The 23,094-nt window shown below is 38.8% G+C and overlaps 1 protein-coding gene across 3 annotated transcripts in view; it reads right to left on the bottom strand.

The window, feature by feature from the left end:
- The window catches only part of SLC39A8 (solute carrier family 39 member 8), a 90,201-nt gene that overhangs the window by 40,586 nt on the left and 26,521 nt on the right, over nucleotides 1-23,094 (bottom strand). For all 3 annotated transcript variants that reach the window (XM_040477405.1, XM_040477402.1, XM_040477416.1), the window contains exons 3-6: nucleotides 21,725-21,887; nucleotides 13,506-13,675; nucleotides 12,290-12,412; nucleotides 11,642-11,809 (exon numbers count right to left, since the gene is read on the bottom strand). In XM_040477405.1, the coding sequence (XP_040333339.1) occupies nucleotides 11,642-11,809; nucleotides 12,290-12,412; nucleotides 13,506-13,675; nucleotides 21,725-21,887 (624 nt within the window). The remainder of the gene's footprint in view (nucleotides 1-11,641; nucleotides 11,810-12,289; nucleotides 12,413-13,505; nucleotides 13,676-21,724; nucleotides 21,888-23,094) is intronic.

Below are 23,094 nucleotides of genomic sequence, written 5' to 3'. Positions count from 1 at the left end.
AAATAAACATTTAAAAAATAAAATAAGGGGCGCCTGGGTGGCGCAGTCGGTTAAGCGTCCGACTTCAGCCAGGTCACGATCTCGCGGTCCGTGAGTTCGAGCCCCACGTCGGGCTCTGGGCTGATGGCTCAGAGCCTGGAGCCTGTTTCCGATTCTGTGTCTCCCTCTCTCTCTGCCCCTCCCCCGTTCATGCTCTGTCTCTCTCTGTCCCAAAAATAAATAAACATTGAAAAAAAAAAAATAAATAAAATAAAATAAAATAAAATAAAATAAAATAAAATAAAATAAAATAAAATAAAATAAAATGATGTAGAGAATATATAATGGTGTGGAAAAGATTCAGTCTATTTCTAAGCAGAAAAAACAGATCTGGTTTCTATTTATAGCAAGCTAGGTTATTTAGATAATAAACTTTCCATTGCAGACGACTATGGAAATAAGGAATAAAATATTAAAAGCAAATAGAGTTTTTAAAACAATATGCAACTGCTAACAATACAATAAGGAATCATAAGAACCACAAGCCAAGACATAGCAAAAAGCCAGAGAGGCACTGTGGCCTAGTTTTGCCCAGAGAAAGTTTACTGGTCCAGACCAAACTCAGCAGAAGAACCGAGCTGTGTCTGAGGGACTGAGGGAACTTCAGAGTTCTACAAGGATCCAGAGGTCAAAGCCTGGGCCCATCAATGATGGTGATCTAATGGGAGTCCTACCCACAGGACTTGGAGGCCCTAAAAGAGCACGTCGTGAAAGTAAACTCTCCCACATCACCCAATGTTAAGGGTCTGTAGAAAGAGTTGCCATGGTGCTAAGCAGAACTGGAAGAGGGGAAAAAAATCCATCGTTGAGAAAGTGTACCCCTGGGGTGGTCCCTTTCACAGATTCCAGTCCAAATTCCCATCATTGGAACTATCCAAGAACATATAAGCAGTGCATTTCAAGTGGCACCATACTGGTAGCTCCCCAAAATATCAGCAGAACCAAAAGCTGAAGAAAAACACTTCCATCTTGGATCTTAGGATCCATGAAAACAAGTTTTGAGGAGCAATGAGCAAATACACATAGTCAATGAAAATCGCACATCAAAGGAAACAAATAGAGTAAGTCCCAGTCAGAGTTCAGATATTTGGGTAATCATTCATTCATTCCACATTCAACAAATATTAACCATCAGACACTGTTCTAGAGGCAAAGATGTAACAGTGAACAAAACAGATAAATATTCATGTCCTCATGAAGCTTCACTCTCATGGAAAAAAACGGACAATAAAATAATAATAAATATAATAAATAATAAAATAATAATAAATACAAAGTGCAAGTAAATTATATAGTATATTGATTGCTATAGGTGCTAAAGAAAAAATAATAAGGCCAGGGTAGAGAAGGTCAGGAGTGTCAGGTGGCCAATTAAAAAAATTTTTTTAAGTTTATTTATTTTTGACAGAGAGAGAGAGAGAGAGAGAGAGACAGAGACAGAGCATGAGTGGGGGAGGGGAAGAGAAAGAGGGAGACACAGAATCTGAAGCAGGCTTCAGGATCTGAGCTCTCAGCACAGAGCCCAACACAGGGCTCAAACTCACAGACCGCGAGATCATGACCTGAGACACAGTTGGACGCTCAACTGACTGAGCCACCCAGGCACCCCATCAGGTGGCCAATTTAAATGAGGCTCATTGAGAAAGTGACACTTGAGGAAAGACCTGAAGAAGGAGATGAAGTGAGCCATGCAGATAACCTGGAATAAGAGCATTCCAGAAGAAGGAAGATCCAGTGCAAAGATACTGGGGTGGAGGGCCCAGCTCAAGAAGCAGCCAGGAGGCCAGTGGGGCAGGAAGAGAGTGAGAGAGAATATAGTAAGATGAAGCCACTTCACAATAAACCTGTTGACCCTGAGGACAACCACTCAGAGATCACGCCCACTATCACAAAGGTTCTCAATCAGGAAGGAGGTGGATTAGTTTGCTGGTTGGTTGGCTGGTTTTATTACTTCCCCCTCACCCCCAGGGAACACTTGGAAATGTCTAGAGACAGTTTTGGTTGTTGCAACTGGGAGGAGGCGATCGATAATGGCATCTAACTAGCTAATGGAAACTAATTATCCAGGAATGCTGCTCAACATCCTACAAAGCTCAGAAGAGCCCCCACAACAAGGAATTATCCTGTCCAAAGAAACCCTGAATTAGACACACAAGTGCAGAAATCAAAAAGGCAGTTCAATATATGAATCTGGAGTTTAAGAGAGAAGTCTGGGAAGAAGATATAAATTCGGAAATCTCAAAGCAATAGATGGTGTCCAAAGCCCCGGGACTGAATGAGATCACCAAGGGAGTGAGTGTAGATAGGGAAGATGTGTGAGTGCCAGAGACACTCCAACATGAAGAGGTGAGGGAAGAGGGGCTGAAGAGGTGAGAAGAGAGAACAAGGGTTGAGGAAGAGGAGTTGGGGCATGGAAAGAGGGGAGATGTGAGATAAAGCCACCCACAAGAGTGGCAGAGAACACACACTTAGGGAAGTCCATTCAGTGCCAGGTGAGGTGAAGAATTTAAAATGAGACGAGTCATTCGGCTACATGGATACAAGTACAAAGTTCCCAGAGACTTGGATTTAACCAGTGTTAAATCCCTGGCCTTGCCAGACAAATAAGATGAGCCACCATGGCAAGGGAACTGAGGGTGTACACAGGGAGAAACTCTAATGATTAACTTGGAACTGCAGCTTTGCAAAGACAGAAAACATCAGAAAGTCAGAGGCAGTGAAAAGGAGGATCCACGGATTACAGATCGGAAGGATGGAAAAACTGTTGGGGTTGGGGTGCTAGGGTGAGCGAGACAGAAGATTAGGAGAGGGTGATAAAAGTGGGCTGCACACAGTTGAGCTTGGGGAGAGTTGAAATGATGGATCTTGAAAAACTCTAAGGAGTCAGGAGCTGAGGCAGAGGAGAATTCAAGAAACCAAGAAGCCAGATTATTGGAAGATCATGTACGGGTGTCCTGAAATCATGACAGGAGACAGTGGTGGTGTGAAGGAGCTAAAATCATCCAGAAATGAGGGAAAGGAACCCAGGGGCTAGCAGAGGATGAGCAGTGACCGGGCAAAGGGTAGGTCATCACACTACAGATGGGGAGACACATGGCCCCACTTCTGTACATGTCCTACAATAATAATCTATTATTTCTCAAAAATAAACACAAAAAGAATTATTGTAAAAATTGAAGGGCCATCTCAAATACTCTTTGGAAAGAGCCAGACATAGATGAGTATACACACACATATGCATGCACATGTACAAACACACACCCACGCACACATATATATGACAAGCGTCTTTGATATAGACTCTCCAGTGAATTACACGCTTCAGAATAAAGGTGTTGAAAACTGTAAAAACGTTCTTACAAATAAAAAGCAGCACTAATGGGTATAAAGTGAATATACTGTTAAAAATTGTGAAGCTGGAGAATGTTGTTCTGTCTTAATAAATAACAACAATGTATATTCTATTTACCTCAAATTCAAATTATTATTATACTTAGTTCTGGTTTTTTAAAAGCCAGAGTTCTGGTTCATAAAATTATGAATTTTATTGGTGAGTAAACAATGTCGCATCTCAACAGCTCTCCCCCTCAGAACATTATCGTATACCTTTCAAACAGAAAATTAGGAAAACGTTAATTCTTCCAGTTTCTACAGTACAATCCTTTGGGGGAGGTGGAGAGAGAGACAGAGGAAAAAGAAACAGGAAGAGTATGTTTTCAGGTTTTATCCCTCCCTCTGGGTAAGCCAAATTCTTTTGGTCTTTTAAAGGTTTAAATGTTGCCTAATATCAACCTTCTATGTTTTCTCCTTTCAGTAGTGGGTCTTGATCTACCCTCAAAAACTCCTAAAAGCAAGAAGAGAGGAAGTAGAAGGGAAGTGAATGGTGGTGGAGAATGAGGAAGAATGGTTTTCTAGTGGAGGTGGCCAGAATGGTTTCATATGTAGCACAGTTACTGATACCATGCCATAAAAGTCTAAGCATACTTTAGTGTTTGTATTCATCCACTGAAGCAAACAGGATAAGATTTACCCAATGAACACTTACCATTCTGTCCTGGTTCAAAGCTATAATTTGCAAAGCAACAAGAAGGGTTTACATATTGGCTATGATATGTGCTCATCCTGCTGAAAATTTCTTGTCCATCTTCATAACCACAGCCCTTGTATTTAATTCAACCTCCAGTTACAATGCATTCCTTCTCAGGTTATCGCAATAATATTCCAAAAAAGTTGTAGAGACTGATACTATTACTGGCTTCTTTTTTAATTTTTTAAAAATGTTATTTATTTATTTTGAGAGAGAGAGAGTGGGGAGGGGCAGAGAGAGAGGGAGAGAGAGAATCCCAAGCAGGCTCCAGATTCTCAGCACAGAGGCCGACGCAGGGCTCCATCTCACGAACCGTGGGATCATGACCTGAGCCCAAATCAAGAGTCGGACACTTAACCACCCGAGGCATCCAGGTGCCCCTCCCAGAAGCCCCAGGTGGCCTCTTTACAAATGGGAGGCCCGAAGTCCCAAGTCCCAAAGGCCGAGTCACAACTCTGCATTTGCCAGTCTGGAACAGGCTTTCAAGAATGCGGGGCGCCTGGGTGGCGCAGTCGGTTAAGCGTCCGACTTCAGCCAGGTCACGATCTCGCGGTCCGTGAGTTCGAGCCCCGCGTCGGGCTCTGGGCTGATGGCTCAGAGCCTGGAGCCTGTTTCCGATTCTGTGTCTCCCTCTCTCTCTGCCCCTCCCCTGTTCATGCTCTGTCTCTCTCTGTCCCAAAAATAAATAAACGTTGAAAAAAAAATTAAAAAAAAAAAAAGAAGAAGAATGCTTTCCGCATTCTGGTATATTTCAGTTAGGTTATGAAAGGGCAGAAAGTTTATTCTATCCTATTGATGTATACTCAGTACTTAGAATAGTGCCAAGCACATATTAGGCACTCAGTAAATACTTGATGAATGAATTAAGTGTATTTAACATCTACTGGACTCACATGAAGACCCAAGCACCTCAAAAATGTAATCTCTCAATTTGGAGATTATCGCTTCGTGTCAGTTATTGACAAAGTAAGTGCCTCTAACGTCACCACATTTTGCAGCTAAATTCTACTTCATTGCACCTCAGTTTTTTAAAGTATTTATTTATTTACTTATTTACAGAAAGAGAGTGACAGAGACAGAGCAAGTGGGGAGGAACAGAGAGAGGGAGAGAGAATCCCAAGCAGGCTCTGCACTACCAGCACAGAGCCCAATGTGGGGCTCACAACTCACGAATCATGACCTGAGCTGAAATCAAGAGTCAGATGCTTAACCGACTGAGCCACCCAGGCACCCCTTTTGCACCTCAATTTTAAACATAAAATTCACCATAGTTAACTTCTAAAAATGGCTGATAATAATTGTTCTTTTATTAGGGGAAAAAAAGGTGACTCATCCCTTTGTCTTTATTGGCATCAATTCCCCAGTGAAAGCACAAAAGGTTTCCTTTAGGAAAAAGACTGATTACAGACTACAGGAGAAATAAGTCACATGGTCCCTCTAGTGGCCCAGAAAAAGCTAACACTCTCCAGAGTACCTGACATTTCTAGGAAGTCAACACCTGACAAATACAGTCCTTCTAAAGCTATAGATTCCCAGGGAAAAGACTCATCTGGCTGTACAGATACTTACATGATTTCACAGGGTTATATAATAGAAAGAGAAAAGAAGAAAGCAACAAGTGTCACTGGGAGAGCTGTGAAACATCACCTAGTGACAATAACTGAATAAGGCACACACACATACACCTGTGCATTACATACATTATGGTGCCTAACATTTACAGGATCTGAAGCAAGGGTACTAAGGAAGTCTTACTAATTTGTCTAAATATTTAAAAGTTACTGGGGAGCCGGGGTGGCTCAGTCGGCTAAGCGTCCAACTTCAGTTCAGGTCATGATCTCACGGTTCCTGGGGTCGAGCCCCGCGTCGGACTCTGTGCTGACAGCTCAGAGACTGGGACCTGCCTCAGATTCTGTGTCTCCCTCTCTCTCTCTGCCCCTCCCCCACTCACACTCTGTCTCTCTCTGCCTCTCAAAAATGACTAAATGTTAAAAAATTTTAAAGATAAAGTTATAATCAAGCTAATAAACTGTTAAATAAAATATCTTCTATCCTCTTACTGTCATAAATATACTTTCATGCCAATACATGTTTTTTAATGTGTAAAGCTCTGGTTTTTATATGACTGAACACAGACAAAATACCAAAGGCAACTAAATTGCACAGCTGAGTATTCTATGATGGACCAGAATTGTTTGGATGAATATTTATAGACATCCCTAAGACATGCATTTTAATTATTCTGTAACAATGCTTTTGTTCTTCCTATATTCTAGCAAAATCTAGAATCACACTATTATCTAGATTGTCATATAATTTACTTTCTATTGATAGAATGTCAAATTAGACTACCTTTCTTAACTCAGTCTTAGTTTCTTATTATTTTCAATTTGGAAAAAAAAAAAAACTTCATTGAAGCAATAGCAACAAGAATCATCAACAAAATTCTTAAGGCAATAAATATTTGGACTCAGAAATGAACCATGAATTTTCCATGTCCTGTTCTTCCAATGGGGTCATATAGGTTAAATCCTTTTTATCATATAAAAATTAGAGGGGCAACTGGGTGGCTCAGTTGGTTAAGCATCCAACTCTTGATATCAGCTCGGGTCCTGATCTCACCATCGTAGGATCTGGCCCTGCATCAGGCTCTGTGCTGAGAGCCTGCTTGGATTTTCTCTCTCGTCTCTGCCCCTTCCCCACTTCCTCTCTCTCAAAAATAAATAAACATTTTAAAAAGTTAGAAAATGTTTAAAAAAGGTTTTTAATGTTTGTTTATTTTTAAGAGAGAGACAGAAAAAAAGGATGAGTGTGGGAGGGACAGAGAGAGAGGGACACACAGGATCCAAAGCAGGCTTCAGGCTCTGAGGTGTCAGCACAGAACTTGACGTGGGGCTCAAACCCATGAACTGTGACTCAAACCCATGAACCGTGACATCATGACCTGAGCTGAAGTCGGCTGCTTAACTGATTGAGCCACCCAGGTACCCCAAATTAGAAAATATTTTAATTTTATTATTAAAATCACTATCATATATATTACTCTATTATCTCTTAAAGCAATATCTTAGCTCTTAGGGTATTTCTAAAATTCTACTGCTTTCAATTTTGTGTGTGTGTGTTTTATTTAATTTATTTTTTTTAATGTTTTTATTTATTTTAGAAGGAGAGAGAGCGAGAGCACCAGCCAGGGAGGGGCAGAGAGAGAAGGAGACACAGAATCCAAAGCAGGTTCCAGGCTCTAAACTGTCAGCACAGAGCTCGATGCAGGGCTCGAATTCATGAACCACGAGACCATGACCTGAGTCAAAGTCAGACGCTTAACCGACTGAGCCACCCAGGTGCCTGTTGTGTGTGTGTTTTAAAAGCAATTTTACTTTATTTTAATTTATTTAAATCCAAGTTACTTAGCATATAGTGTAGTATTGGTTTCAAGAACAGAATTTAGTGATTCCTCACTTACATATGACACCCAGTGGTCATCACAAGTGCCCTCCTGAATGCCCATCACCCATCTAGCCCATCCCCCAACTCACCTCCCCTCCAGCAACCCTCAGTTTGTTCTCTATGTAAAAGAGTCTTTTATGATTTGCCTACTTCTTTGTCTTTATCTTATTTTTCCTTCTCTTTCCCTATGTTCATCTGTTCTGTTTCTTAAATTCCACATATGAATGAAATCATAAGATATTTGTCTTTCTCTGGCCTATTTCGCTAGCATAATACACTCTAGTTCCATCCACGTTGTTGCAAATGGCAAGATTGCATTCTTTTTGATCACCAAGTAATATTCCATTTACACACACACACACACACACACACACACACACACACACACACCCCACTTCTTCTTTATCCATTCATCAGTTGATGGGCATTTAGGGTCTTTCTATAATTTGGCTATTGTTGAGAGTGCTGCCAAAGACACTGGAGTGCATGTGCCCCTTCAAATCACCATTTTTGTATCCTTTGGATAAATACCTAGTAGTGCAATTGCTGGGTCATAAGGTAGTTCTATTTTTAATTTTTTCAGGAACCTCCAGACTGTTTTCCAGAGTGGCTGCACCAGTTTGCATTCCCACCAACAATGTAAAAGTATTGCCCTTTCTCCACATCTTTGCCAGCACCTGTTGTTTCCTGACTTGTTAGTTTTAGCCATTCTGACAGGTGTGAGGTGGTATCTCATTGTGGTTTGATTTATATTTCCCTGATGCTGAGTGATGCTGAATATCTTTTCATGTGTCTGTTAGCCATCTCTATGACTTCTTTGGAAAAGTGTCTGTTCATGTGTTCTGCCCATTTCTTCACTGGATTATTTGTTTTTTGAGTGTTGAGTTTGATAAGTTCTCCATAGATTTTGGATAGTAACACTTTATCCAACATGTCTTGCAAATACCTTCTCCCATTCTGTCAGTTGTCTTTTAGTTTTGTTGATTGTTTCCTTCCCTGTGCAGAATATTTTAATCTTAATAAAGTCCCAATAGCTCATTTTTCCTTTTGTTCCCTTTCCTCCAGAGACATGTCTAGTAAGAAAGTGCTGTGGCTGAGGTCAAAGCGGTTGCTGCTGGTTTTCCCCTCTAGGATTTTTTTAATGCAATATAAAAAGAAAACTGAAAATAATGGGGCTCCTAGGTGGCTCAAGCAGTTAAGTGACTGACTCTTGATTTCGGCTCAGGTCAGGATCTCATGGTTCATGGAATTGAGCTGTCAGTGCAGAGTCTGCCTGGGATTCTCTCTCTCCTCCCCCACCTCTCTCTGCCTCTACCCATGCTGGCACTCTCTCTCTCTCTTAAAATAAATAAATAAACATTTTTTAAAAAGAAAATTGAAAATAATAGACATTACTCAGTACTTAAGTCTATCTTCATTTAAGACTATACCTTCAACCAGATGGCCAGAAAATAGTCCCCATAAGAAATTAGTGTCAGGACTATTTGCATGGCTCATCTCAAAGCTTGGTGCATGGCTGTCATCCTGGAACACATCTTCTCTGACTGGAGTTGGACTTCTAATTCCTGGAAGTATATTTCCAGAATCCTAGCTTCATTACACCCTCTCACTAGATTGGTAGTTTACCTTGGTTTACAATTCCACAGTTGTTTCTATTCAGAATACCAAAGGAATAGTGCCACTGGTCTCCAGAATTGGTATCAGAAGTCCAATACCATTTCAATTCCAGTTCCCTTGTATATAACCCATTTGATCACTCTCAAAGATTTTAGAACAGTTTTTTCTCAGATATTTGCATAGCTGGTTCTTCTTTCTCATTATCCAATTCTCTGCTGATCTGTGGAGGGACCTCTGTTGATCAAAGAAGCCCCCACGTGTCACCCCACATCACCATACTATATTTTCACCAAAGTATTGCTACATGAAATTTTCTTGTTCTACTCTGTTCTATATTGTCTACTAAATAAACTATGGCTTCACAAGAATTCATTTGCTTCTGAAACCCCAGGGCCCAGGACAGTGAGCAGGTATTCAATAAATGTTTATTGAGTAAATGATTGAAAGCCTGTGTACTAGCACTACCAGAAATAGAATAAGAATAACTTTTCAACTGATATTTCTAAATTATGTGAAACAGGATCATGTGTAGGATCCCATTTTTGTCAGTGTGCTAATATTTATACAAACATGTCTTCTGGCCATAGTAAATCATAAATCAGGATCCCAAAAACTTTAAAACTAAAATCAAACTTTCAAGCAGTTCAATTTATTTGCCCTCAGAAAGCAACAGCCTAGGGTCAAATTATCTTCTTCCTCTAAGAAAATTAATATTTATCAAGTCAAGAGTTAATGTCATCATCTTGATTCTAGTAGAGAATTTGTGACCTGAGGAAGGCAATCCAGCAAGAGTGCAGGCTTCAACATCAGATGGCCTCAATCCTGATCCAGGCTTTGCCACGCAGGAGCTGTGTGTCCTTGGGGTGGTTATTTAACCTTTCTAAGCTACAATCTCTGAATTATGACAGTTTCTATCTCCTAGACTATGATGAGGGTCCAAGGAGGCCATTCACTTAAAATTCTAGGCAGAGTCCTGAGCATTAATAAATGTTACTATAATTATTGTGAGAAATTATCTACTTGAACATTTCATATTCTTTGCAAAATCTTGGCTGAAAACATCATTCATTACATTGCATGAAATAATCTCCTCTCTTAGTTTAGTGCTAACACAAAACTGCCTCTTCAAACACACTTGAGATTTTCCTTAATCAGGTGGGGCAAAGTATATGATGGATCATGTTTTCTTTCCAGAAGGAAACTCAGGCCATTTGCCATAATAACCTCTTCCAGATATCTTTTTTCTACTTAATTGTTTTTTCCTAGCAGACTTTCCTTGATTCAATGTTTCTTTTCTACATTATGTTTAACTTTGTAGCTTCTGGATCTACTATTTACTAGCTGAGTGACCCTGCAGAAGTTATTCAACATCTAAAGTCCCATTTTCTTCATCTGTCAAATGAGAATTATTATGAACACAAATGACACTGTTACCCGAGCACCCCTTTTTCCTAAACACTCCTCTACTCCATCCATACGCCCTGGCAGTCATACAAGGGGCCCAACTCTATTAGTCTAGAAGTGGACATCTAATGCAAGCCGGACCAAGGAGACACTTGCCAGGAATTTTGTATTTAGAACTGAAAGAGTCAGGTTAAATTTCCTTCTGGTGGCTGAAATTATAAGACATAAATCTCAGGAGTTGCTGGTGGCTGTGTTTCCCACCTATGGAAGGAGTCACCACACAGTGAAAGAATGTCTCTAAGATACAGGAAGGAGGAGAGGGCAAAGGAGTTCTAATAGTCCTAATGGTTCCTAGGTTCTCACTCTTCCTATAGCCTGGCTGTTCCATTAGACAGTCCACTGTCTTTCCAATAAACTCTCCTTTCTGCATGCATAATTTGTGTTTGATTCCCATCATTTGAAACTGAAACAGTTCTAATACGTAGAAAATAAACCCTACTTTGAATAATTGCTATAAAAAGTAAATGAGACAAAACAATTAAGTGCCTAGCATATTACCTGGCACATAATACTCACTCAAGAAATGATTCCTATTAACATTATTTAGAAGATGGAGATACAAATCCTGTATCAATTAATTAATGAACATGACTTTAATAGCTTACAAATTTTGTTTCTTGCAGTTTCAAAATTACTCAAAGGGATTCTTTGGTTTTGGATCTTGAAAGAATTGCAAAATAAGAGAAATGCTCTGATTAAGTTTGCTACATAGCACTAAATCCAAGTTATTCATACATACAGTTAAATGATCTTAGGGAATAGTGAAGTCTCAGATCCAGTAACCCACAATTTCTTGCTTAACTCACTTGTTTAGAGTAAATATAGGGAGGAAAATTGGAAAAAGAATACAGACTCACATTCCACTTACTTCTACATATACAAGAATAAGTGAGACGCACTTCAGTGTCTAAATATTGACTTGGCTGCATTCACAGAAGTCTTCACATTGTATAAAGGGTGCAATATAGTAAAGTGAAAATGCCATACCTGGAGAGATACCACACTGACATTATCAAAATGGATGTGTCCGTTAGGTTCTGTGACAGCTGGATTTGCATAACATGTGACACCATTGATTGCAGGTAACGTTTTAGGTTGATGAGTTTTCTCACGAGAAGGACCAAAATCATCATTTGAAAAGTGGGTATGATCATTCTACATGAAACAATTTTTAAAGGAAGAAGAGGTTATAAGAAGGAAACATGGTACCTCACACATCCAAGAAAGCAGGGAGTCTAGTGTTTTTTATTTGTAAGAGAAAATCTGTATGACTATTCAATATGTAATCTTTTTAGATTTATAAATGTATCTTCATTTATTAGATTTTGTGTTTTCTGTTTGTTCATGTTAGGGTACGTATGCCTCCTTATTTTGATGAACATGAACGAATACAAATTGTGCACATTTTTTGACATTTAATTGTTGGTACTCATTCCAAATTCCACAGTATGAATCAAGTGTTTCTCTTACCCTTATTAATATATGGACTCTTTTCTTTCTCCTCACATTCACCAGCCTAAAAACTGAGTAGTTCATAGAATTATAAGGATAAAATTCCTGCCTTTATATGCCTATACAGCTGTTAAGTAGATGTAGGGGGTCAAACATCATATATTTTAAATAAAGTCCATTTACCTGACCATACGCCTTTAATAACATCTTAAGCACTCTTTCGAAAAAGAAAAGTACGTAAAAGCCACCAAACACAGCAACCGCCTTCTCAACATAGTTGTCACTTTTGGGATTGAATCCAAAAGCCTAAGAGAGAAAAAAGTTCAGGTAAAACTAAGTACTTTAACTTGATTTTTAGAAAATGATACCAAAATTGTTCAGTATACAATTTTTACCAAAGTTCTAAGTCCATCTTCAGATGAGGTAATATTGGGAAATACCCACAAAAATTACAAAACAAAAACTCTGAAATTTAAGTAACCAAACTGTAAGAGATCACACAGTGGTCTTATAACCAAAGTTCTGTTAATTAAAGACCCAGAATATCTTCTAGTTTCTTGGCTATATCCTTCAGAAACATTTGCCTTGAGAGAGGAATTTTTAGTAGTAAAGAAGAAGCACTGATTCTCATCTTTATAGATAATATTAGATCTGGGTAATAAAAAAAATGAGACATTGATAATCCATTTTCTCTTAAAAGTAATGTATTTGTCCATCATATCCAGACTCAAATTTTTAAAGCAAACATGGCAAAGCCACTTGGATTACTGTTTTCCCAAGAGAGACCTTTTTAAACCTAGAGGGTCCTGGTAGGTCCTAAAGAGATAAAGAACTCAAGGGCTGAGCCCAAGAAAGATTTTCACACACACACACACACACACACACACACACACACACACACGAGAATGAAATAATCCACTGTCTAAAGGACACAGGGCAAGAGCTGGAGTTTCAAACTATAAAGAATCGAGGTGTTCCTAACAGACGAGAAACACAAACTTAAGTAAAAGCTATAGTAAATATATAAGGACATTTTGTGGTATATCTTCAGTAAGTTTGACATTGCATGCTCTTTAGAAAAATCAATAAATAATAAAAGTATGTGGAAAAATTAAAGCTGCCAAATGCAAGACAAAAAAAGTTTTAAGGCCCTCAGAGGTGTCCCAATGCTGTCTGGGCACGTCCTGGTGGCTGGCCTCCTAGAATATTAATTTTATCTCCAACACTGACATCTCCTGTAGCTTGAGACAAGCTTTTTCTTCTGCTGTGATTCAGCTTTGTCTCATCCAACACTATCAACCAGACCATAAAATGCTGTGAGAATTATGGAGCCTTAAAATGTACTAAGTGCTGAAACATTTAAAAGAAACAATTATTCACAAAGAGCCAACATCCTTACCTCTGGAATAAGCTGGAAAATGGCATTTGAAAATAGAGTCCCAATAGCCAGACCCACAAAAAATGTCAAAATCTTAGGGAAATAAGATTTCTTTATCAATGGAGTCAAAACCAATCCGAGGAGAGATGCCAGATTAATGATGGTCACTGACAGGAATCCATATCCCCAAACTGTAGATGAGAGGAAAAGCAAAGGGGCCAAAAATGAAGTCTTACTGTACATTAAGTTTGAAACAACTTGTTTCTTCAAAAGCTCGAATCAGATATCTTCTTTAAAACAAGACCTTCTCAATGAAAATTATACAGAAAGCTGTCAACATTACTATAGAATAATATTCATGGTTACAGTGCTTAAGCCTTCATCAGCCCTCAAGCACCCTTATGGACTCAAAGAACGTTATAGCTTGCAGGGGGGGGGGGGGGGGGGGGGGATCTGGACAAGGACAACATCTAGAATAACGACAAACCGTGTGAGGCCCACAGGCTCCAAGTCACCTACTTTCATCTGGTGAAGCCTGGTTTAAAATTCACCCTTTCAGAGCACCTGGGTGGCTCAGTCAGTTAAGCATCTGACTTCAGTTCAGGTCATGATCTCACAGTTCCTGAGTTCAAGCCCTGCTTTAGGTGAGCATAAGCCCCGCATTGGGTGAGCACCCCATAGGTGAGCCCTGCCTCTCTCTCTCTCTCTCTTTCTCTCTCTCTCTCTCCCTCTCCTTTTCTCTCTCTGCCCTTCATGGGATTCTCCCTCCCTCCCTCTCTCTCTCTCTCTCTCTCTGCCCCTCACTCACTTGCACCCTCTCTCTCTCAATAAATCAATAAATAAAACTATTGAATCTTTAAAAAAATAAAATAAAATGGAGTCTTTCAGAGGAATATAGAGGCAGTGTGACTTTCAGGGAAAAGGTTCAAGGTGATAGGTGGAGGGTAGGGGTGGAAATGGGTGGGTACGGGTTAGCTTCAAAGTGACCATAGTTGCTGACACTGAGCTTGTCATAATCACTTGTCTGCAGGTGCCTGTGGAGAGCACCTCCTTGGAAAGACAGCACCTGGGCCCTCCAGCTGGGGCCTCCAGGACCCGGACTCAGCCAAGTGCAGTGAGCACTCAGCAGGGCAGCACATGGGAGCCAGAGAGAAGCTGCATTGCACAACTGGCTGCATTGTGCAACCTCAGAGTAAGGTGAAAATATCTTATAAAGTGAAGACTCTGGTGACAGAAGGAGATGATGCGTCTTTGACCTCTATCTCTAAGGCCTGGTACCCAATAGGTGCTTAATAAATGTTGCTTACAATGAAATGAACGAATGTGATCAGCTAATGGCATATGTGACCTCAATTTCCTCCGGATTATCCTAGAGGGGTTGGTTTCAGGACACACTCAGAGTGCAGGTGAAGAGCGCTGTGTGACCCCAGGACAGTCACGGATGGCAGTGCAGGCTGACATACAAATGGGCCCCTGGAACTGTGCGACACGTGGCTTTGCCTATGCCTCACACGCTGTGCACAAAGGACAACATGAAAGGTTAGAAAGCTGCCTCTGCATTGCCACTTCTTTAAAATGCGGAGAAAGCATTTTTAAATGTTAGACCTCTTTTCTCACCGACACCCTCAGTAGAGTACCATAGTAACACCTAATGCTTATGAGTGTTCACCATTGCCAGGTACTAAGCCAAGAAACTGACATGTATTAATTAGTTTAATCCTCACAAAACCCTGTGAGGTAAGTACTCCTATTACCTCCTTCAAACAGTTGAGGAAACCAAACCATATGGAGTTCAGATGAGCTGCCTGAGTCATGCAGATGGCAAGCCGAATTTTGAGCCCAGGGAGTCTGGCCCCAGGACCAACATATTTTAGCAATATGCTTCCTTACTCCTGTGAAGGTATTCTAATTTTTAAAAGACCAAGGAACTGAACAAAAGTGTAAAAATTTTACATTGTGCTTCCTAAATACAAGATTGCTCACCATTATTCTAGTTCAAGCGATTCTACCTACAAACAATCTTCGCAAATGTTTATGGAGCCTACGATATAGACCAAACCATGGTTCCTGCCAACGAGGAACATGGATCTTCTGCTTGTGGAACTGGGAAATGGTGTAGGCACAGACACACACAAAGCAATACAAGTTAGTTTGTACGGCATACCAAATGAACAGAAAATAAATGTTACTGTTACCACAAGACTCATCACAGCACTGACCATGACTTTATCTTCTCCAGATGCTTTCCTATCGGTTCCAGACCCCTGACCAGGCCCTGCAAAGTCATCTCATCGGAACTACAAAGGCCCACCTCATTCCCATTTACTACCTTATCACCTAACACAAGCTACCTACTCTCCTTAGACTTTCCACGTGGAGAAAGCTCTCCGTCCCATATCTCCCGCCATGGTATATTGATGTGTGGTTCCCCTTAATACAAATAGCCTTCTACCCTTCACAAGCCTGTATGCATGCATTCATTCAACAAACATTTATAATCTCATTGGGTAAACAGGAAAGACACATGCTGAAACTAAAATAAAAATGCACAGTTTTTGAGTACCAAACTAAGGCAAAAACCACATACACATACTAAACACATCACCTTCCCCTGAGAAATCTGTGATTTCCATAGATAGCACAAATGTTAGGATCAATTTCAATTTCTCACCCCAAGCAGTCCATTTCATAGATGATTGGCGACCAAACTCTATCAATTTTTCTTGAGGCCTCTCTCACTCCAACTTCTCCAACCTCATTGCCAGTGCCTTGAGTTGAGGCCCTCAGCCTCTCTTACTTCCTCTTCTGATGCATTATGAGTCTTCTGTCTGGTCTTCCTCCCCCTACTTGACATGGCCTCCAGACTTACATCCTAAAACACAACTGGTCATCTCATGCCCCTATTCAAAACTGCTGTTCATAAACTGACTCCCCCACAACTTCTCCAGTGTTATTTACACGCTTCTCAACATGGCCTTTATGCTAACACAATGCTTTCCAAGTAAGGAATTACCTTTACTTGTGGTTGTTTACCTGAAAACATCCTTCTATCTTTCATTGCCTAAGAAACTCACACGAGTTTCTCTAAGCCAACTCCAAAACCTCTTCTATGAAACTTTCCTAGCTCCTCCAGGCAGCTGTCCCCATGGCTCTTTGATTAAAGATAATTGGGCCATATACCATATCTTGTGTGCTAAAGTAGTTTTATCACTTTTATATTTGTCTACACGATACAAATTAAGACATTTTCAAGGAGATGAGCTATGTTTTTTCATCCTTAGTGCCTAAAGTATTGCCCAGAAAATAGCACACATTCTTTAATGAATGAACTAGTGAATGTCATATTTCATGACATTCATTCACATACAGCCCAGAACTCTTGCCAAAAAAAAAAAAAAAATTGCCTATTTAATCTTTCCAACCTTAGTTACTATTGTATATGTTTATCGGAATTACTTGGGGAAGTTGGGGAGTATGAATCATCATCTTCTAAGCATACTACATAACTTCCTCTTCTTGTATTGTCAGGACATTATTGAAGAAAAAAATTCCATTCATCCACTCAACTGGGGCACCAAAGAATAAATTACTATAAGAAAGTTACTTGGCCCTCTCCATATGTACAAAGGACTCCCTCTAATGATCTGATTCAAAGAGGATCCTTTCTCTCTCTTCTTAGTGAACTCTGAAAGATTTCGATAAATTTCCAAGGAAAATTAGTAACAATAGCTAACATTTATTGAAAGACCACTATTTGTTAAGATTCTTCTAAAAATTGCATCTACTCTAACTCATTTAATTCTCCTATTTCATAGAATTTTTACAAAAATAAAATAAGCCAGTTAATGTTGTCCCTAGTATATATAGTAAGCTTCCAGTATATGTCCTTATAATTTAAAAAATGATAAATTAGTTAGTAGACCACCATATAAATTTCAGTTCATTTAGCTCATTGTTATATAAAGAAGTAGGAGAGTAATAAAAACGTTGGAAAAAAAAATTTAAAAAAAAAAAAAAAAGAAGTAGGAGTGAGGAGCCCTGTGTTCTCATCCTTCCTCAGATATCCTACCTGGAGGAAGCCATTCAACATCTCTGGAGCTTAACTTATGTTACCGACTCTACTACAGAATTGGACAATGTGATCTCCAGGGATGTGCGAGTAAAATTCTATTGTTCTTACTTATTATTTGCATTAAACAGCATCCTGTGACCTCATCAAAAAAATGCACCAATTTTGGATCATTAAATTATTGTTAAAACAATTAATCTATCTCCTCAAGAATTTGATTTACTATCAGTTTATGGTATTCATCAATAAGAGCTTAGAAAAGCACCTGAAAGGCAATTTCAAAATCACAAAATATGCGGTCTCTGATAAATGAGAATATTTTATCTGCCCACTGAAACATCAGTGTAAACATGTGTATAAAATCCTTATATCACGACTCCTTTGGATTAGTTTTATTTTGGTTTTTCATTTTTTGAATGAGCTCAGAATTGACTCTACATTAGGTAAACAGTTACATCAAGAATCAAGTGCATTTCATTACTTAAAAGAATAGGCTTACACAAGGAGCACGGAATGGAGTGAACCTATGAACAAATTTATACGAGGAATGAATACAGACTTCCTTCTCTGTGCCAGGCACTGTTCTAGGCACTTGCATATATTAACTCATTTGATACCCCCAACAATTCTAGAAGGAAGGTAGTATAATTATTTCCATTTTATAGATGAGATGTCTGAGGCACAGAGATATTAAATAAATTGCTCAACACAGAAGCACACATAGTTGCACTAAAGTAAAACAAGACAGTGCACCAAATAAAGGCAATATAGTGTCAAATTAAACATCTTAGAGTACTCTACCAGTTACCCTAATTCTCCAGAAATTTTTCTCTGTCTTCTCCCACCCCATCCCACCCACTCCAGCCCCATTTCAATTCCTAAGATTATGTATACCCTAAGAGCCAGTTCTGTCTTTCTTGGGCCTCTGTCCAAATATTTGGTGCCTGCCTAATCTTGTAACTTAGAACTATTGATTTTCCATTTTATGACTTTGTAGTGTTGACCCTGGAATCCCCTCACTTCCTGCTTCCCAATTCCCTGTTCCTACCTCCTGGTTCCTAAGATAGAGGAAACCTGGGAATTAGGGTTAAAAACACTTTTGAATGCACTCACTAACATGCAGAGTAGAGGACTTGCTTTTTCTGAAGTTTCATCTCCTATACCCAGAATTATGTACATGGTGGATATATTTTATTTAACAGACATATATATATATATATATATATAGTGCCTAAGCAAATGCTATATTATATTCTACGTGCTTTACAAATATTATTTAATCTTTATAGCAACACTATAAGAAAGGTACTGTTTTAGATAAGAAAACTGAGGCAGAAAGGCATAGTCATGTGCCCAAAATAGCTGGAAAGTTACAGAGCTGGGATTTGAGTCCAAGTGGACTGGCTTCAGAATCTATGTTTTCATTATGTTACGCTATTATTAAAAGTTAATATACAAAGCATTCCTGAATTTGCTTTTGAACACAAAATGCAAATTATATTAGACAAACTTGTAGAAATACAAACATATTCCTATTTAGTATATAATCTAGAAAAAATATTTGCTTAAACAATTCGCTGTGAAATTATTTTTATTCACAAAATTGCTAATTATGTTGATAAAGTATATTTGGGGCCTTTACATGAATGTAAATACAGAATATAAAAGAGAACATGGATCATGAAGCTGAGACAGCTGGGTTTGAAAAAGACTCTATCACGTGCAAGTTGTGTACTCTTGAGCAAATGACTTTACACTCTCCATACATACGTTTCCTTGGCTGTAAAATGGGAGCAGTAGTTCCCACATCGTATAGTTGAATGAAGATTAAATGAGTTAACATAGGTCAAGTATTTGGAACAGTACTCACCCACATAGTAAATACTGCGTAACAGTCGACTATTATCATTATTTTTGCCATTGTCACCACTCTTGTTACTAAGATAGAGAGAGATCAAAGTACATACATATTCACAAAGGAATAAATCAGTGGAATCAGCACTTCCTTTGTTGAGGTGTCCCTTTTCTTCTCTATCTTCTCTCTCTTTATATTCTTTTATACTCAAGTTAGATGTGCTCACTCAGACCAGTGGCTTCAAATGCCACCTCTAAGATGACAAATTTCTAGCCTTGACCTGTTGTCTGAACATCAAATGTGTGCATGTCACTGACTACTGTACAACTTTCCTTGATGGTCTACATCAGTGTCTCACACTGATCATGTGAAAAATTATACCCAATCCTCACCACTTGCTTCCTCCATAAGAAACTGCTGCTCCCAGTTTTCTCTATCCTAGGAAATGGCACAAACATCTCTCCAGCTTCTGTGGTTCAAATCTTGACTCATCTTTCCCAACCCCCACGATCTAATCCAGAAGCAAATCCATTTTAGCACAGTTTCCAAAATCCATCGTGGATCTGATCACTGCTCCCTTCTACCTCTCCCATCTCAACCCAAGTCCCCTTCATCCTTAGCACCAACCCTGGGAAACTGCCTCCTAATTCCCTTGCATCCACTCATATCACATTACAATTTATTCTTCAAACCGCAGGGAGAATAATCTTGTACAAATCCAAACAAAATCATGTCACTCCCCCATTTATAACCCTACAGTGTCTTCATACCACATTCAGAGCAAAACCCAGTCGATTTACTGCATTCTACACAGCCCAGGGCATCATTTCCTTCCAGTCTCCCTCTTGCTTCCTATGCTCCAGACACACAAGCTTTCTTGCAGTTCCTTACATACGCCAAGCTCATTGTCAAGCTTATGGTGACTGTTCCCTTGACCAAGAATGTTCTTTTTCCAGAGAACATCTTGCCGTGGTCCTCTCCTTTACCTTCAGTCAGGACCCTGCTCAAATGTAATCTCATCAGAAAGGCCTTCTCTGATGTATTGAAAATCACACTCACTCACTATCTCCTTCTATCCCTTACCTACTTAATTTCTTCATGGCATTTATCACTCTGAAATTACATTACTTATTTGCTTGTTTGTATAAATGTTTATTATTTCTCTTCTCCATTATACTGTAAGCCCTGAAAGGGCAAGAAATTTTTCTTCTTTGCTACTGAATCCTCAATGCCCAGAACAGCATTTGGCATGTCATTCAAAAAACATTTATTGGGGCACCTGGGTGGCTCAGTCAGTTAAGCGTCCGACTTCGGCTCAGGCCATGATCTCACAGTATGTGGGTTTCGGCCCCGTGTCGGGCTCTGTGCTGACAGCTCGGAGCCTGGAGCCTCCTTTGGATTCTGTGTCTCCCTCTCTCTCTGCCCCTACCCCACTCGCGCCCTCTGTCTCTCAAAAATAAATAAACATTAAAAAAATTAAAATAAAAACATTTATTGAATGAACAATGTAAAAAAAAATGAGAATTAAAATATCCATGTGGGTCAGGTTAATGATTTGAGGGTACCAAGAAATTGCACATAGCTGGAAAACAGACCCGTGGAAGAAATAGTTTATTTTATTTGGAAAAGAATTCTTCTACATGGTTAAGTAGGTGAACTATACCGTAAGCATGCACTTGTTTTCTCGGATTTTAGAATTTCTTTGCAGCAGGTTGTTCCTTTGAAATGCAGTACATATGGCAATACTATTACAGGCACTTAAAGAAGAGTCACTGGCATTTTCTTTTGTTAATGAAAATTAAAACAATCATAACTCATAACCTTAATATTTAATCTAAGTGGGATATTCCTTTATCCCTTTACTGAAAATTACAGATAAATTGATAAGCTTTTAAATAATAAGATAAGCACAAGGTAAGGGAAATCACCTTATCAGTTATGAGCCAAATAGTTAACATACAATCCAACAAGTACAGTATAAGGCATCTATTGTTTAAAATCAAGAATTGAGTTTTACAAAGTTTTTAAGTGGTACCAAGTATAACTCTGACTCCACAAATGTTGTATAAAGTTTTTAATTGGTACCAAATATAACTTTGACTCCACAAATAAAAGAGCACAACTTATGAAGCTTAAATGAGTTCTAATTATTCTATTCTAAACACTTTCAGAATATAAGCATTTTACCAACAGCTTCTAGGTAGATTAAATAAAAGCAATAAAGCAGAGAAAGAAGCATGTTGATTTGATTTCAAACTAGCCTATAGGCTTTTCAAACAAACAGGAGAAGAAGAAAAAAAAAAACTTCCAACATACCTTCCGAAATATTTGGTTTTGTTTTGTGTTTGGGCCGATCCTCACAAGGATGAAAGTTCAGTTGTTGTAAGACTGCTGGACAGATGACAGAGAAGTTGGAGCTGCTTATCTGGGTAGTATTTGAAAAGCCATGAAGGGAAAAGATCTCTTCAGCTGATAGACACTGAAACAAGAGAAACAAAGTAAACATATGTGTTAGCATAGTAAAAGCATGCAAGCAAAGATACTCTAAGGAGACCCAGGATATTTTATCTAGATACACAGCCCAAACTTTACACAGAAGCCCTGTAATTTTAAAACAGCCCACAACTCTTTAAACCTAGAAATAAGAAAAAGATAGCAAAACAAGGGGGAAAAAAACCTCTTCTTGTCTACCTATAGCAGCCAAGAAGGTAAGAACTAGTTTGGGGATTTCCAAGGACTTTAAAAATATTAAAAGTGGACCAACAGGTTTCAAATGAGAAGCTTTAAAACTATTCTGTATTCTCAATCTCCCCTCTCTGTTTTTCTTTAGATAGAATGGATATTTTGTGTAGGCAATTGGGATAGCTCTCTGCAACATTTCTTGTAGACAAACACCTGGCTCCTTTACAGTTTCTTAGTTAAGAAACTCATCCATGCTCCTAGACAGCAATAATAATTCCAATACACAAAAGTTGTTTTAAAGCATATCTTTAGTACATATGGTAGTTTGCTAAAATATGTATTGTTCTCACTGATAGTGGGTAGCTGTTCTATACCATATAAAGTTTTAAAAATAGTGCTAGGCTGCGTAGAAATTCATTAACTATCAATGAGGAATAAAATCTGCATTAGAAAAAAAATTCTTTATGAAAATAACTTTTTAAAGGTATCATTTTACTTACTCTTTACTCTTGGGCATCTTTTAATTGTAAACTATAGTCCACATACTTGCATTACCAGGAATATAAAAGAAAGTAAATGTGTTACTATTGTTAATAATTGTTGTAAGAATTATAGAGTGTGAAAAATATCCATTCACTCAAACAGAAGAGTCTATCTTTAATAAGTACAATTGAGAAAAGTTCTTTACATGCTTCAGCCAATATTCAAACTAAGATCTTAGCTTTGTACTATAGTCTAGACTCTGTTCTCCCAAAATTCACATATTGAAGCCCTAACTCTTAATATAATGTTTAAAGTTGGGGCTTTTGAGCCCCACGTTGGGCTCTGTGCTGACAGCTCAGAGCCTGGAGCCTGCTTTGGATTCTCTCTCTCTCTCTCTCTCTCTCTGCCCCTTCCCTGCTCACAATGTGTCTCTCTCTGTCTCTCAAAAATAAATAAACTTGAAAGAAAGAAAGAAAGAAAGAAAGAAAGAAAGAAAGAAAGAAAGAAAGAAAGAAAGAAAG

This window comes from Herpailurus yagouaroundi, unplaced genomic scaffold, assembly GCF_014898765.1.
Source record: "Herpailurus yagouaroundi ecotype Mexico unplaced genomic scaffold, PumYag 28, whole genome shotgun sequence".
Lineage (NCBI taxonomy): Eukaryota > Metazoa > Chordata > Mammalia > Carnivora > Felidae > Herpailurus > Herpailurus yagouaroundi.
The sequence above is the reverse complement of the archived record's forward strand: the minus strand, read 5'-3'. Positions and strand labels throughout refer to the sequence as shown.